This window comes from Rhineura floridana, chromosome 6 (genome assembly GCF_030035675.1).
Source record: "Rhineura floridana isolate rRhiFlo1 chromosome 6, rRhiFlo1.hap2, whole genome shotgun sequence".
Taxonomy (NCBI): domain Eukaryota; kingdom Metazoa; phylum Chordata; class Lepidosauria; order Squamata; family Rhineuridae; genus Rhineura; species Rhineura floridana.
The window spans coordinates 88,925,988-88,943,495 of record NC_084485.1 but is presented as its reverse complement, the minus strand read 5'-3'; the positions used below and the strand labels follow the sequence as shown (position 1 = coordinate 88,943,495).

Genomic DNA, 17,508 nt, shown 5'->3' with positions numbered 1-17,508 from the left:
CCTGCACAAGCTATTGTGTATTTATTTGCTTGTTTAATTTATATCCTACCCTTGCTCCCAGTAGGAGCCCAGGGCGGCAACAAAAACACTAAAAACACTCTAAAGTATGGAATTCTAGTGAAATCAGTAGAACTTTCACACTTACTGCTGATTATCAGGTTATGTTAGTTGGCAGTGATACAACAAGGCACTTGGACCAGATCTGTATGCATGTCAAGGATTATTGTTTTGTTTTTCTACTGGCAAGACTATAAGATGGTTTTTAACCTTGGGGTGATGATTCATCAGGGAATCATGCTGGAAATAAAACAGCAAAGCCAGTTTGTGTAGATTCGGATAATATCCAGCAATAACTTGAATTACTGTGTGTGTACTTTTTTCAGTCATAATATTCAGTGTTCTAGTACTGGACAGGGATGAGAGGTACTTTGCCTTGATCATTAATCTGTCAGTATTTAAATTAGAACACCATTTTTAGCCATTGTCCCCATCCCACAGCTCTTTCAAAACTCATTTTAATGCATATTGGCATTTACGTTTTTCAGCTTAGATTATAACTAGGATTTAGAATATATTTTTCATTGTCCAATAATTTTTGCATTTCAGGATGAGAGCTTATAAAACCTGTATTTGAAGTGGTTTTTACTTTTATTCTGTGGTCCTAGAATAGTTTGCTTAAATCTTTTTTTAAAATTAAGTTAAGCCTTAATGGGCTAATATGACTTGCTTGTTCAGTAGTCCCTGTTGTGTAGTTTATTTTAAGGAAGTTATTAAAAAGTATGGTGTGGAAACATTGTAAACCATGTCATGGAAAAATAACCTTTTCTAAAACTTCTGAAAGGTGTCACAAGGAACTGAAAAGGATGTAGAATAGTTAATTGTCTTAACTTTAGTATGGTACATTAACAGTGCTGTAAATCTTGTTAATTAAGTGACTCTCTGTAGTTTTCTACCATATGAAGCAATAAACTGCTGGTGGGATAAATAGTAGGCAAAGCAGGAGTGGCTTAATCAGTTTGGAAGCCACTATTAGTGGTAGTAAGAATAGAGCCATTGAAATTAAAGAACGCAAGTTAGTCATACCTATAAGCTTCAATTGGTCTGATCTGAGGAGGACTAGCATTGAACATCATCCAGTGCATATGGAGTGCTAAGAAGCTAAGAGTAACAGAGCTCATCTTTTAAAGCTGTATCTCAGCAAACAGCCTATTTACCATCCAGTTGTTCCTTCCTAAGTCTAGATCAAACATTACAATGGCTTTATAGTTTCTGGACTACCTCTTCATCTTTTTCAGGGCTGCTGCCTTCAACTATCCTTGTCCTTGGGCACTAAAGATGCAGCTACTTAGCTCATAAGGAACAGTGGGTTGTTTTTACTACTCCTTCCTCATGTGCCCTTTTTACAATGGAATCTGTTGGCTAACATAATCTTGTTTCAGGCTACCTCCATTATGGCTTTTAGAGCACCTCCAAAGTCCGCCTGAGGTGACTCCATAATTCTTGTTCTGTCACAGAAATGTGCTGCTGTAGTAGATCACATATTTGTTCAGCAGTGTAGTAGATCACATATTTGTTCAGCAGTGACATTGTAAGATTCCACTTCTTTGCGCTGCCAGTCTTAGCCATGCAATTTAGACAAGCAAAATTTGAAAAAGTGGGAAGACTTGTTGGAATGACTAGAGAACTTACTGTCTTCAGCAGCAAAGGGAACATTGAGAAATAAGGCCATCGGTTTTACTCTGGAGCTTGCTTATTTGGCCATGGCTCTATGATATAATGAAAATGTCTGAATTTGGCCTGGAAAGCCAGACTTCAGAGGTGAGAAGTGTAAACATGTGCTAGGCAATGGCCAATGAATGTTATATGCCAGAGGTCAACACCCTGAAGGGCGCCGTGGCACCCACAAAGATCTTAATTGATGCCCATGAGCAGGGACACCTAACTAGGAGCTTGCTTTTTTTAAAAAAGAAAAAAAGTAAATCTCTAGACCTCCTAGAAACGAAGTTATGAAGCAAATATGCAAGTATCCTTCTAAGCGATATCTGTGAAATGAACCAGCCTAGCTGCTCCTGCCTATCTGTTTTTTTAGCCAGTGAGTGAAGTCAGAACTGTGATCAAGTGAATTGTTTGGACACTGAGCAATAAGAATCCCTAGGATCCTTAAAAGCTGGTGTTTCCTTTCCCCTTTAGTGCATTTTTCCTGCTTCTGTCATATTTTCTAGTCCTTAGAATCTCCATAGTTTGGCCTTTTCCCTTGGCAAGCAGGATGCATTTATCTACAATAAGGTAGTCCCTAGAAGTTATTTTCTGCCAATACTACTACAAAATAAATATGGGTGGATGTTAAAGAGCCCCCCACCAAAAAATAAAATAAAATGTGAAAACTTTGCAAAGAAATTTAGGTGTGTCTCCTGCTGTACAGGAGCTAAAAAGACTAGGCGCTCATTACAAATTCACTGTATAGTTAATTACAGTGCTAGGTTATACATGTCTACTCACATGTTAGTTTGTTTATATTTAATGGGGAGCCTAGGCTTTGGTTTAGAGTTGGCATTGGGGAAAAATAGGGTTCTTGTACCTTTAACAGCCGTGTGGCAGCAGAAGTTCAACAGTTTAAGCCTTTTCTTGTGTGGAAATACAATTATGGGAAAAGCTTCAGCATGGCTGTACTGTCAAATTTTGTGTTATGCCATGTCCCAATGGCAGCCATTTTGTGACTGGCACCTACAGCACTCTCTCAAAATTTGAAATGTGCCCATTGGTCCAAAAAGGTTGGCAACCCTTGTTATACTGATTCCTTCTAAATGAAGTCCTAAGTATGTTTACACTAAAGTAAATCTCCTTGTGTTCTATGTGGTCTATTCCTAGGGAAGTGTGCATATGATTATAACGTTTTATTTTAGTTGACATAAATGTTTACATCTAGATGTAGGATTGTGAGTAGCCTGTGATTCATGTTGGGGTATTAAATCATAGCTGAAAATATTACTGTGTATTATTTTGTTCCTGATCCAGAGTCATGCATGGACACTACCAGCTGTCCCCATGTAGGGAGTTTTCTGGTCTGTATTCCATGCAGCAACCCCCACCCCACCCCTCATTTTCAAAAGCCATACTTCTTGAACTGTCAACAAATTGCTGCCCCCTTGCTATCTCTTGCCTGTGCCTATTACCTTGATGAATGAAGTCTGCTGTATTTTAAATTTCCTGAGGTGTCATTCTTAATGCCATTTTTCTTCATTCCAGAATGTTTGTATGACAGGATAGCACACGAAACTGTGGATGAAACTGAAATTGCACAGAGACTCTCCAAAGTCAACAAGTACATTTGTGAAAAAATCATGGATATCAATAAATCATGTAAAAATGAAGAAAGGAGAGAAGCAAAATATAATTTGCAATAAATTTTGAATTTTTAATAAAGTGTTAGTGTTTTACTCTGGTGGTGGTCTTGATTTCATGGTGTTCATGCTGATGGGCTAAAGTGACCTTTTGGTGTGGATTGTATTATGAAATATTGGCTTGTTTTTAAACGGTTTTGAGAAACTACTCATCTACAAAATAGCATGGAATTCCTTAGTTGTACAAGGAAAGTGACATGCTGTGGTTCAGCCTATAGCTGATCATTTTGCAATCCCCAGACTTATATACTATATACTACATTGTCATCCTATTAAAGTTATTGGGGTTGCTTTGCAGGCTGTCTGTATACAGTAAGGTTCTGTGGAATAAAGATACTTCACACACAAGTACTTTGCAAACAGCTGTTTTTAGTTGATTTATTTCCTTTCTTGAACTTGTATTTTTATTCTTAAAGCATCTAAACTTCTTCATGCTTTCTCATAACATTTTATTGGAATGCAAGCTATTTAGTGTAGATTCAATTAAAGTCAGTATTGTTCTGGAGCACACATGATCTACATTGTGGCCAATATTAGTGTGTTCAGTTAAAAAAGAGAGAAACTATTTTATTTGCAAAATACTGTATTTGAGCTGCAGTTCCTGTTTAGAATGTATGTAGTATAATAGAAAAATAAAAACTATTTATGAAGAAAAATGTATAGTAACAAAAGGTAAGATTATGTAGTACTAGTAGCCTCAGCTCTATAAATATGGAACTATATTGGCATAAGCTTAAGAAATAGGAACACTGGCTTTCTCATTAGAGTTTTAGAAAAGTCAGGTGGAGAGTTGTCCTGTTTGTCACTGAATGAAGATAACGTTTTTTGAAGCGATTCTTGACAATGCAACCGTTTGCTTGTCTACTGAAAAGTGAGTCCCAGGGACGTCAAGGGGACAACTCCCAGGTACGTTTGTGTAAGTATAGGCTTTCCACAGCAGAATATATTAAGTATTGTCATTCTAAATTTGTAAAACTGGGCCATCCAAATGATTTGATAACTAACATCTAGACCATTTTTCATTACTGTGTATATTCACAAAGAAGGTTTGAGTAGCAAACATCTTTTTTCTCATCCATTGTTCTTTCCTAGTTGTGCTCTATGTTTTAGATTCTAATAATTATCTTTTGAGAAGGTGTGCATTTTAATAAGTGCAAACAGAAAACTTACATTATTTGGATTCATAAGAGAATAATTGGGTTTTGTAAGAGTTGATGGACACAGAGGGAAGCAAATAGAACTCATTAATGAAGGCGCCAGACTATAGTTGTAATCTATAAACTGCCACATTTAATCTTCTTGAAAAACAATGCACAAAGTATTTTAAATACTTTTCTTAAAAAATGTGTTTGAAATAGAGGATTGAATCCTATTCCAGGGGGGAAGGAAGAAGTGATGCCAGTTGCTTTCCTTCTCTTGTTAGCAGACCATCAGCTGGATCAAAATAATCACAATTGGATTCAGTCCATTAAGTTAAATATGGCTGCAATTTTAAATACAGTTACTGTGGAGTAAGCCCCATCAGTGGGGCTGCTACTGAGTAATCATGTACAAGATTGTCTTATGAGTTGTAGAATGAACAAGGCTTATTTACATTTATTTATTTATTTTATATTGGGGGATGAAAAGGAGAAAATATGGGTTAGGACAGTTGTAGGTAAATTAGATTGAACTATAGTTTGCCAGTGTGGATAAAACATTAAACTCATCTAAACAAACCACAATAGAACAAATGAAGTCCAGGTTACTGGGGAGTGTGCAGGCACAACATTTTTTATAGCTTAATAAGCCATTGATATTTCATAATTTAATCGGCCTATTGTTTTCTGTGGCAAATGCTAGTGTGTCTTTGTGATTCCTGCTCTGTATAATAGTATAAACAATAAGTGAGATATTTGAGATATCACTAGTGCAATGCTGTGCATGTTTGTTTACTTCCAGGAAATTGTGCATAGGGTTGCATGTTGTATCTGCCCTGCCAATACTTTCTCTAGGGCAGGTATTGATACTTTTACCACACACATACCAAGGGTTAAATAAATCTGTTACTAGGGCCTTTGTTTATTCCCTCAGCTCTTGCTTACAGACTGTCTTGACAACAAAAAGCCCCAGACATTCCAGATACTTTATTGCCACCAAAGATCCTAGCTATGGATTGCTTCTCTGAAACCAGCAACATTCACTCCACTGCCACCATAAATATCCGCTCATTTTCACCCTCTGACAACCTGCTTGTTCTCTATGAAAGCTAGACCAAGAATCAGGCATGTGCTAAAATAATCTTGTTTATAGTGTTGGTCCTGAACGCATATGGTTACAGTACAATATTCACTAGTCTTGTATGTGGTGCACTTGATAATTTCTCAGAGAATAACACTATAATCCTACTTAACGTAACTACAAATAATCTCAATAATCCAACTCTCTCTTCATGAAGAACTCAGCCCTATCTGACAACCTTCACACCAACAGGTAAACACCCCCCATTCAGTGAACCACTCTGTATGCAGCATTCCTCAACATTCTGACTGTCCTCCCCCCTTTCTTTCTACTTATACATACTCTATTAAACCTGATACACAGCATTTCTTCATTTAGTGTTTATACAACTCATATAACAATGAAACATCACATTGCGCACCTTAAAATTCAGAGAAATTACCTGCCCAGGACAGGGTTGCAGTCCCCTGAAGGAGCAGGTAAGCATTCAGGGGGTCTTTCTGGATCTCTGTCATTATAGCCTGGATGACTAGAAACACCTTTTATCAGGTTTGGCTGGTACAAAAGCTCTTGCTGTTCCTGGATCAGGATAGCTTCACCACAGTAGCCATGGAATTGTTTACTTCAAGATTGGATTACTGCAATGTGGGGCTTCCCTTGCGCTTGGTCCAGAAAGTGCAGTTACTGCAGAATGCTGCAGTATGATTATTGACAGGAGTAAGATCTTTTACCAGGCCAGATTCAAGGTTACTATTAGCATGTACAGACCTTAAGAGCTTGGAACCAGTCTACTTAAAGGATAACCTTTCTACCCCATATATGTCTACTTGAAGACTTCAGTCTGCAGAACTGGCACTCTTACAAGTGCCACATATTGTTCATTCTGCTCTAGCAAGAAATTAATCCTTCAGTGTGACAGTACCTATTCTCTGGAACTCCCTGCTCACTGATACTAAGCAGTCACCTTCACGGAACTCTTTTCGTCACCTGCTAAATACTCTTTTGTTTAGGTGATCTTACCCAGACATGTAATTTTAACATGTCATTTTAATTTAACATGTACATTTTTAACAACTGGTTTTACTTATATCATGATCAATGTTTAGGTTACCTTGTTTTTAATGTTTGATTTTTAATGAATATTCAGTGTAAATCACTTAGCTGTATTGTATGATTTAGTGGTATATAAGCCAGTTAAATTAAATGAATAGGCTGTTTTTATGAAAGACATTTTAAAATGTATTTCAGGCAAATGTTTAAAGTTTGGGCATATTAAGCTTACATTCCAGCTCTCATTTTACTCCCCATCCCCTGCATACTAATTTCTAGACAATCGGAGCATGTGGAAGAATAGAAAGGATTCAGTGAAAGAGGGTTTCTCATATGTCTTAATTCACAGCTGCTGCCATTCCTGTACCAACAGCCAGCTTACCTACCGGAGAATCCTTTCTGTTAACTAGATGGTGCAATCAGGTTCATTTTGAAACATTGTATATTTGTTCTGGCAACTGATGGGTGATATCCTGGCTGTTGGCCTTTACAACTGGCATTTACTATTAAATAAAAATCCAGTGCAGTTTTGTCCAAATTGAAGTTGAGCCATCTTGAAGGTTGTCCACCTTCTATCATGTTGAATTTTCAAAATTATATTTACTTTCTGAACCCAGTCTTTCCTGCTTCTTGTGCATTAAAATTGTAGCATAGACCATCTGTTCATTAATGGCGAAATACCAACAAAGCTATTGTCATTAGGGTTGGTCAGTACTCATTTGTATCATTCTCAGTTATTTCCGGCAAATCCTTTAGTTGAACATAGAGAAGTTAGAAAAATGTTAATTTTGTATTTTGATACTGATTTTTTAAAGAAAATATATTTTTATTGAATTTTGGAAAGTAAAATAAAATCACAGTAACCATAAACAAAAAACTAGGGAGCAACAAACATATATCCAAACTGGGGCACAGAAAGCATATAAAGCCTTAATGTAGCATACATAGGTATAAACCAGAGTACAAGACAAATACAAATACATAAATGTTAATAATGCAGGAGATGATCTGACCAAAAAGGTAAGTGGCTATCTGGAGGGTATCTGATTCAGCCTGGACTGGTAAGTTAAGTCAGAAAAGACCAACAAAACAGACTCAAATTTACCCGATTTTATTACTCTCCTACTTAGTCGACTACATTGAGTCCATTTTTCCTGCAGCACAGGATTCCAAACTTTACACCACCATCCATCAAGCATAAAAACTGGACTGTGGTTGCAGTGGTGGGCAATCTCCATTTTGGCAACAGTTAGCAAGAAAACAATCAGGTTTTTATGAGAAAGTTGGGTGAATTCCTCTGGGAAAATAGAAAGGAGAGCCAGACCAGGGTAGAGTGGAATTATACTGATTTTCTGAGAGCTGCTACATGATGTTTATTGCAGGAAGGCTGGTCTGGGTTGACTCAATTTCCACAATGAGCAAGCTTTTCTGAAATTTATATAAGCCTATTATTGTTATTGTTATTATTTCATTAAAAGGAAAAGGGAACTTTTAACAAACATTTCTTAATACATAGAATACTTTATGATACTGGTTACCTTAAACATCTTTGCCATGATTCTGTGAGGACAATGGGAAAATAATGCTTAGATTGGTGATAGCACAAGGTGAGTCAATGTATTCTTACCAGAGCTGGTTTGAATGTGTACCTCCCCTGTCCCAAATGGTAGTTCTTCAAGGTTTGTACCTGGTTTCTGCCCGATTTAATTTATTTTCATTTATTTATTTAAAAGACCCATATACCTTTTTAGGGTGTTACTCTCCCACGGTGGCTTCTATACAATAGTGCCCACTAGATCCTACTAGTTCAAAATGATGCAGCCAATGTGTGATTTGCAATCAAGGAGAGGGCACATAGCAAATAACATGCTCAGTTCTTGCCAGAAATAATGGGCTTAGATAAGTGTTGAAAGGTTTTCTTCAAAATGCAAGTCTGGATTACACAGCCACAAGAGTGGCTGTATTCTAAAGCCAGCATGAATTTTTCACATTCCGCAATGTTAAATTGAAAATACCCCCTATGCCATTCTCCTGCTTCCCATAAGCTCATTTCAAAACAAAACCTTACAAAATTTATAGTCCTGAACTCAGAAACGTTAACAACCCTCTTAAGTTTTCATGGTGATACACAAAACATGAGAATTGAGAGTTCAAGGTGTAAAATGAGGCGGGGGAAATCCATTCTCCTGTTGGACTTCTTTCTGTCAGTGGTCTCATAATTTGCTGAAATTAATTATAAATCAGCCATGTTCACCAAGAGTACCTGTAATCCTATTACTGACCTTAACCCATACTCTGATCTTCATCTTATGCAGTTTAAGAGTTTTAAAAAATGCTTGGATGATTCTTAATTAAGAAATTAAACATTGGAGTCAATGATAAGCAAGGGCATGCTCAGTAAAAGCTGACTGTCCTAAAAGCCAGACTCGTAGCTTTTTGCCTTGGCTAATCAGGGGGCTTACCCACGCCAGACCTTTATTTCACTTTAGACAATCATGGCTTCCCCCAAAGAATCCTAGGAAGTGTAGTTTGTGAACGGTGCTGTGAGTTGTTAAGAGGCTTCTATTCCCCTGACAGAACTCCAGTGGCCAGAGTGGTTTACCAGTCAGTCCCTCTTCTGGTGATTGTAGTTCTGCAAGGGGAACAAGGCATCTCCTAGCAACTCTCAGCATCCTTCAAAAACTACACTTACCAGGAGACTTTGGGGGAAGCCATGATTGTCTAAAGTGAAATAAAGGTCTGGTGTGGATGTGGCCAGGGACGGTTTTGGTTAAATTTGGGTGAGAGACTACATGTGCCTGCTGTAGAATAAAAAGGTGGGGGGAAGCCTGAAAAACGATACTGTTCAGTGTTTTCCTTCTAGAAAGGAAAGAGGCTTTCCCTCTGCCCAGTGCCCACACACCAAATCCCCCTCCCCCTTCCTCCCTACCCCTACCCTTTCTCCCCTGCCCCCCTCCCTGCCCCTCCTCCAGGTCAGTTTCATCTATCCTAAACACGATTGTACAGGAGTAAATCCCACTGAACTCAAAAAGCATGCAAATGTTCAAACCTCCCCTCTTTCCTATTTCCTCCCTCTTGCCCCTTTGTTCACCCCTCCCACCCCATCCCACCCCTCTTTCCCCTCCCTTCCAAATTCTTCCAAGCTACACAGAAAGTGGATTGGACTGGGAAAGACCAACCCAAATTGTGTTTGCATTTTTACAAATATCTCAGAAAAGAGGTCAGGTCTCCTGCTGTCCTGGTGCATTTGCTATAGCTGCCCGGTTTCCCTACTTCTTAAGGTTTGATAAAAAATATTTGTTGGCTATAAGTACATTCTTAAACCACAAGGGTTTTTGCCTATTAGTGAATCTATTGATATGTCTCACATATGCTGGATATCAGTGGGGTCTGTTTCTTTTCCTCTGGATGTGGGGCACATTATTGATTCAGAAAAGTTCTTGACCCCTGTAATTAAATATCATTGCTAATTCATAGTATTCATGGATCCATGATAATGTGCTTCAGGAACACATTTTTGGAGGGAGTGGGGTGATATAAGAGCTAACAAAAAGAGCTTCCTTTAATCTGTGATGTTGCTGGTTTATTTGATTTCTGGCATGGGGTTTGGCATGTCAATTTCTGGCTTGAGGTTTGACATGTCAATTTCTGCACCATGGACATTAATTATCATTGTTGAATTTCCTTTGGCTGTATCTTAGTTTTCCTCCCATGAGGGTGTTCGTTTAGAAGAATGTGTAATCATAAAAGAACTGGGGAAAAATATTGCCCAACAATGAGATTTTTTCATAAACAGTGACGTTCATATATATATTGCCATAAGAATGTACCTGGCTTTTTGTAAGTGGTAGTATGTTGTTATTCATATTTTTATACAGGGGTAAATCACTTGTAGCTGCTGAGCCACACTGGATTCCTGATACCCTTTCAATACAGGCTACAACTGTATTTTAGAATGTCAACTTTCATACTTGTAAATACTCTAGTCCATGAGAAGTCCATACTCAAAAGCATGGCTGGAAGATGTACATAAATAAGCATTGAGATCCCTTGTGTGTGGGCATGCACATGTAGATGTGTGTGTGTGTGTGCACGCATGCATGCACACACACACCCTAGTAAAGTGGGAGCCACTTCCCAGTGGTCACTATTCCCATGCCACTGGGTTGAACTTGCATTCAGAGCAGTGTGAGTTTCTAATCCTTAACTAATAAATACATAAGTTAAATATTTAAGGGTTTGTTGACTGGTTTTGTTTTTGCCGCAGATTCAAAGTGCTTATGATCAGTAAGAATAAGTGACATGGTGTGCAGCATCTTAGAAGCAAAATTGGAATTCCTCCTTAAAAATCAAACTGCATATATAATGACATGCAAAATATCAGGATGCACAAATTTTGATGTGGGCATAACCACTGCACTAATGCACCCTGGTAAATGAAATGTGTGGATATCATTATTGATATGAATGAAGAAGAAATGTCATGAAAAATGGTTTCACTTTGGCATGCCTTTGATTTTCATAGTCTTTAAGTGATAAAATCTTAACATCAATCACACAGACTTTATTGATACAATTTTTTCATCATAATGGCACATTGGAATTTAAAGCAATAATTCAAAGAATGTAGAGGCAATAAAAATGTTATGAAGAGCAATTCTTGCATACTTCATGCTCAGTAGCTAATTTTTAAATTTTACCGTCTCAGATATTTCAAAAGACTCCCCTCCCCAGGCTTTCTTATAGGAAGAAAAATGGCTTCAATTTTAAAATTAGAACAAGTATTCATCAAAAAATTCACATGGTTGGTCACTGACTTTGCTTCTTTCAGAAAACTATGTACTGGTTTTTGAATGAGAGCTTTCCGTCTGCTTGATCAAATTCTACTTCTGCTTGACTCTGCACTGAGGACACAATTAAAAAGAGAAGCTGTTGTTATGAAAGCTTTTCATATTGCACACCAAAGCAAAAGTGTGGCAATTTTTTCCACTTTTTGATGAATTTGCAGATTCTGCCCACATAGCCAAATTTCCAGGAGCTGCACTTTGCTATGCAATGAAATTGTAAGTGATCAGGATGTACTATAGGGCTACATCATGAAGATCTACATCGTTACATGAATGGTGTAATCTGATGGAGTACTGCAGTCATAAATGGTTTAGTTGATGTTTATAGGTTTAATTCTTGTATTTTTATATGGCCCTTCAATTATATTCCCAGGGAAGTTTAGAAAAAGAATAAAAACAATGTATATACAAAAATATAGGGTAGCATTCAACTAACGTTTGGGGCTAGTGCAACAGGATTGCCCCTCTTCTCCTCCTGTGTATGCCCCGCACCATCCCCAACTCTGCTTTGGAGGGTTGGGGAACCCCAGAACAGATTTAGGGAGTGTGCCAGGGGAGGAGAGGGGGAGATTGGACCATCACACAAATAGAAATCCTTGCACTGGCAGAATGATTGCAAAAGTGCTATACTGAATGCAATGCATAATGAGCTAAAAGCCATAAAAGGATAAAACACTCAACAAAATTAATATATCAATATAGAATATTTCCCTGCCGAAGGAAGATGGCGACAGCTCTCTGTCCATGAGCTCCGGAGTTTTTCCCTTCTGTTTATACTTTGCTTATCCCTAGAGAAGAGACTCAGTTACTTTCTGTGAATTTTTACTTTGGAACAAAACTGCAACATCTTTCCTTATCTATGAAGGCTACATGACTACCTCATCAACAAAAAGAAGTACTGTCTCCTTGTCAGCCAGTGAGTCATATCTTCGCTTCGTACCATACACTTAAGGATTATAACTTATTACAATAATACTCAAAATCCAGAGATTAAATTTATTAGCTCAGGAGTGGACAATTTTTGAATACCCCCCTGCTCACTTTAGAGTCTTAGGGGTTGGGCGCCTTGAAATTAATACTGGATACCAGTCACTTTTCTATTTAACATTTCAATTATAACTATACTCTCTTTAAAATGGTTCAAACAAGGAAAAAACGCTATGATCAAGATCCAAATTTGGACCTGAATTTGGAAGATCCAGGGAAAGGGGCTCTCCAGACTAAAATTCCTAACTTCTTTTTACCAACTAAAGCAAGTAGGACTAAGAGAAAAGTGTTAAGGCCATCTGAGGAAATTTCCTCCCAAACTGAAATTGAAATAAATCAATCTTGCCCCTGCTTGAGCCAGGAAATTCTGGCACTGGATGACCCAAAAATTTTACAAAGCCTGCAGCTAGGAACATTTATGAATCTCCCTCTTGGTCAGACGTTTACATCTAGTCCGAGTAACTCCTCGCAACAGGCTCCCGAAAATGAGGCGACGCCATTTTCAGTGCAGTCCATGGACGGTGATTTACAATCTCCCTCTGCTGATTCATTCACAGTGCAGGCCACATACATTGTCTATCCGACTCCCCTACCCGCTCAATCTCAGCCATCTCCTGTCTGCTCTTTAGAAGTTTTGGAATCCACGGAACTGACACACATCGGCCAAAAACTACTATTAACAGGCCAAAAACGCTTACAACTACAATTAGCTATTGTGGCCAAAGAGTCTGAAAACATCAAAATCTTTCTGGAAGAAACAAATAGTTTACTAAAAACATTCATGAAAGAACTAACCGATCTTCGCCAATGTCTAAACTACACTTCACCCTCTCTTAAGCTAGCAACAGTTCCGAAGAGCGGTAACATAAATCTCGTACTGCTCCGAAAGGGAAAAAATCTAAAAACATTAAAAATTACAAACTCCCACGGAGCAAGAAGATGAATTTCCAGAAACTCTTTAAATTACTTAAAGCCCAACAACAAATAGATCTGCATACAAAGAAGTTATCAGACTCAGCTTCAAAAAGATTACCCTCTAAAATTCACTGTGAAGCTCTGACTGAAAGCAAGGAAAGTTTGAAATTGCCTGAGCTATTAGCTCATTCCGACCCAAGGAGTGAAAGTGAAAAAGGCCTCACAAACAGTATAATCTCAAGGCGAGGAATCTCTAACGGAAACTGGCTCCTGAGACTAAACCCAAATAAACTTGCACTCCTGAATCTTCCTTTTTTTACAATCAAAGAAAAAGTATTCATTAGAAAACAAAGAGTGTGTCATGCTCTTCGGTCACTTGTTGAAATGGATTTATGGCAGGATGACATCTCGCATGTGGAATTTCTTTACAACCCCTCAATCAAAATGTCTGTTTTACTTACCCTCAAATCGTCTGAAATAGCAACACGGATAATTGCAAACAAATCCCTTCTTAGTAAGCACGGCATAACTGTTCAGAGACATTTCACTAATGAGGCTAAACCCATTCGTTTGCTTACAAAGAAAATATCATCAACTAAATCTGTCTCATCACAAACGAGTGGGAAGCCTTCCCTGAACAGGAAAAATTCCTTACTAAACCCTGGAATCTCGGATTCACCTCTGGATCAGCCTTCTTCTAACACTTCACCTAATATGAATCGTTTTCCACTAAAAACTGACCAAACTACGCTGGCAAAAAATTCATCCTTGTTGTCTCTTTCTTCACAGGAAACCTCAAACTCTGAAAAACTTAATTCTATTAACTCAGATCTCATTATTTTGGATAAGGTAAGCTCCTCCCCGCTCCTAGCTCCCACTCACATCTCCACACTGTCATCCCAAACCCTGGTAAATACTAAGGTAAACCAAGAATTATCTTTTGACTTTGCTTGTGAGGGAGAGGAGGAACTAATAAATAGTTTCCATACATTCACAGACAGTGGTTATAAACAAAATGCAAAACCTGCTAAATAATCTTAGGGCTAAAAGGTCATGCTCCAGATTTGTGGAGGATTATGAACTGAACTCACCACCAAACATTCAAGTTTCCCCTTTGAAAGTCCCCCAAAAGGTACTGCCTCATTGTTATACAAATGTGTGTAGACCTAGCATAACTTGTGATGTAATAGTACATGAGTCCTCTAAATTAACCTGACAATCCCCATTAAGTTCTGAAATCTCGATTCAAACCTGTGAAACATTTAAAAAAATGACAAACCCCAATCCTACGAATATCAACTTGCCACCATGTAAATTCTATTCTTCCAAGAAACTTTCTGATCCTCCGAGTCCAATCACTAGTGCATGCCAGGTTTCCGCTCCTACACCAAACTCTACATTCCTTTTTCTCTCCTGGAACATTGCAGGATGGAATGCTAAACAAAAGAATCCAGACTTTATTTCTTTTCTGAACAAATTTGATTTTATTTTTTTACAGGAGACGTGGAGCTTACAAAAATTATTAGTGGATGGCTTTACTTGTCTATGCTCATCTGCGTCCCATTCTCTACCTAACTCGAAAGGCAGACCCAAAGGAGGTTTAGCCATACTCATCTCCACTTCTGTAACAGCCCGTTCGGCAAGTTTATCTGTTTGTAATAATATTGCCCAGGCTGTCTTATTATCTTTTAGTTCAACTTCTCTTTTGCTAGTTAATGTTTATATTCCTCCTCACTCTTCCAGGGCACAAACTGACAAGGATTGGGATGATCTCACCAAATTTTTAACATCACTTGAGGCTAAATTTCCCAGAGCGCTCTGTATTGTGATGGGTGACTTTAATGCCAGGTCTGGCCCCCACAATGATGCATTATTTGCATCAAACCTCTGGAGGGGCGAGGACATTACCCCCTACTTACCTCCCTATGTTCGGTCCTCTAAGGATCTCAAGATAAATTATGGGGGTATATGTTTAAATCGATTCCTTGCCAGTCACAACCTAATAATGCTAAACGGCCATAACCAGTTAGACCCATGCGCGGAATTCACCTACATTTCTGGCCTAGGATGTAGTGTCATCGATTATGTTTTAATTTCTCATTTTCTGTTTGAGTTTATTTTAAATTTTTCTGTTGGCTGTAGACAGGACAGCGATCATCTTCCCCTTACTTTTTCTATATATTTACCAGTAACGGGTCGATTGCTCCTTACTCACAATCCAATGGCCAATTTAAATTTTTCCACTCACAAAAGGACCTCCTGGAATCCCACTGTAGCCTTAAAAGTGACCTCTTTTCTTAATTCCCCTTCAGCTTTGTCCTTGCAGAAGATCAGTTCAGCCACTGATCCAAATTTAGCGCTGATAGCGTATAAGTCTTTAATTTCAAACCTCAAAGCCATTACTATGCCGTCACCACCCTCTTCAAGGGCTCTTTCTTTCCCTAGTACTCCCAGATGGTTTGATAAGAATTGCCTAGGTGCCAAGAGACAGTTGAGACGGATATATCATCACTATCGACAGCTAAATCTAAATACTCTCCCCCCTGAGTATTTCTCTATCAAAAAGAATTACAAGCAAATGATAGTCACCAAAAAAAGGCAGGTGATGCATGAAGAATGGAAAGCCTTAATCCAAGCTTCCAGGACAAAAAATTCGCAGTGTTTCTGGGGGATTGTTTCTGGCTCTATGAGACCACTAAATTCAGCCCCCTGCCACATTTCTCCATATCTATGGGAAAAATATTTCTCTGATTGCAATGAGACTGTAGATGTGGATCTTTCTGATAAACCAACAAATCTCCCCACATGGCCACCAGTAACTCAAAAAGAAATTGCCGTTCTGATTGCCTGTTTGAAATCCGGCAAAGCCCCTGGTTCCGATAATATTCTCCCTGAATTGCTGAAAGCCCACCAAGTTTGGTGGGTCCCTCTCCTTGCAAATTTCTTTACTTTAATCAACACCTCGGGTTGCATTCCTGAGTCATGGCTTGAATCCATAGTAATCCCCATATTCAAAAAAGGGAACCATGAGGACCCTGAAAACTACCGTCCAATTAGCCTCCTTTCCATCATCGGTAAACTGTATGCCTGTTATTTAAAAGGGAAACTTTCTTCCTGGCTAGAAGAGGAAAACATTCTTGGGAGGGAGCAGGCAGCTTTCAGGAAAGGGAGGTCTGGGATAGAGCATTGTGTGATCCTAAATCACTTAGCCGAAAAATATAAGAACCTTTGGGGAAACGGTCTGTTCGTTGCTTTTGTTGATTTGAAATCGGCCTTTGACTCTATCCCCAGGGAGTTACTATGGGCAAAATTTGCTAAATCTAAAATTGACAAGAGACTCCTTTTTCTAATTAGTTGACTGCATCATCACACTTTTCTTCGTGTTAGGTGTAGTCATGAAGGACACCTCACAAATCCTATCAATACAACAAAAGGAGTTAGACAGGGTTGCATTCTTGCCCCTCTATTATTCAATTTTTTTATGAATTATTTGTCTCATTACTGTCACTCCCCGGATTTTCACCCCCCGAAACTAGCGAACCTGCACTGTCCATTGCTATTGTATGCAGACGACGCTGTTCTCTTATCGGTTTCTAAAGTTGGTCTCAAACGCCTAATTAGATCTTTTATGAGTTACTGTCACGAAAACAAATTGATTATAAATTTCTCTAAAACTAAGATATTAGCTTTTGCCAAACACTCTCCTCCTCATGAATGGATAATCAATTCCCACAAAATTGAACAGGTTTCCCATTTTAAATACCTTGGGTTATTATTTCACTCATCACTGTCCTGGACTCCCCATATTAGAGGAGCCATCTCTACTGCTCGAAATTCAGCTAATGGCATCCGAAGGTTCTTCTTCACTAAAGGAGAACAATATATCCCGGCAGCCATTAAGGTTTTTAGATCTAAAACTATTTCCCAACTTCTTTACGGGGTACCTTTATGGATTGCCGCTTTTAACCCCTCAATGGAGGCAGTTTTATCCCTATTTCTTAGACAAATCCTAGGTGTTCCTAGATGTGTTCCAAGATGTGTTCCAATGGCGGTCCTCAGGTTAGAAACTGGTCTAGCTTCGCATAAGT

At 38.5% G+C, this 17,508-nt stretch overlaps 1 protein-coding gene across 7 annotated transcripts in view; it reads left to right on the top strand.

Moving 5' to 3' along the window:
• BEND5 (BEN domain containing 5) overlaps nt 1–17,508 on the top strand; it is a 1,596,389-nt gene that overhangs the window by 1,025,368 nt on the left and 553,513 nt on the right. For 2 of the 7 annotated variants that reach the window (XM_061632936.1, XM_061632937.1), the window contains exon 5: nt 3,247–3,731. The exons of 1 other annotated variant lie outside the window; for it this stretch is intronic. In XM_061632936.1, coding sequence (XP_061488920.1) covers nt 3,247–3,404 — 158 coding nt within the window. In that variant the 3' untranslated portion in view covers nt 3,405–3,731. Of the gene's footprint in view, nt 1–3,246; nt 3,738–17,508 lie in introns of those variants that run through there. 4 more of the 7 variants (XM_061632933.1, XM_061632935.1, XM_061632930.1 and 1 more) reach the window with 3 other exon arrangements.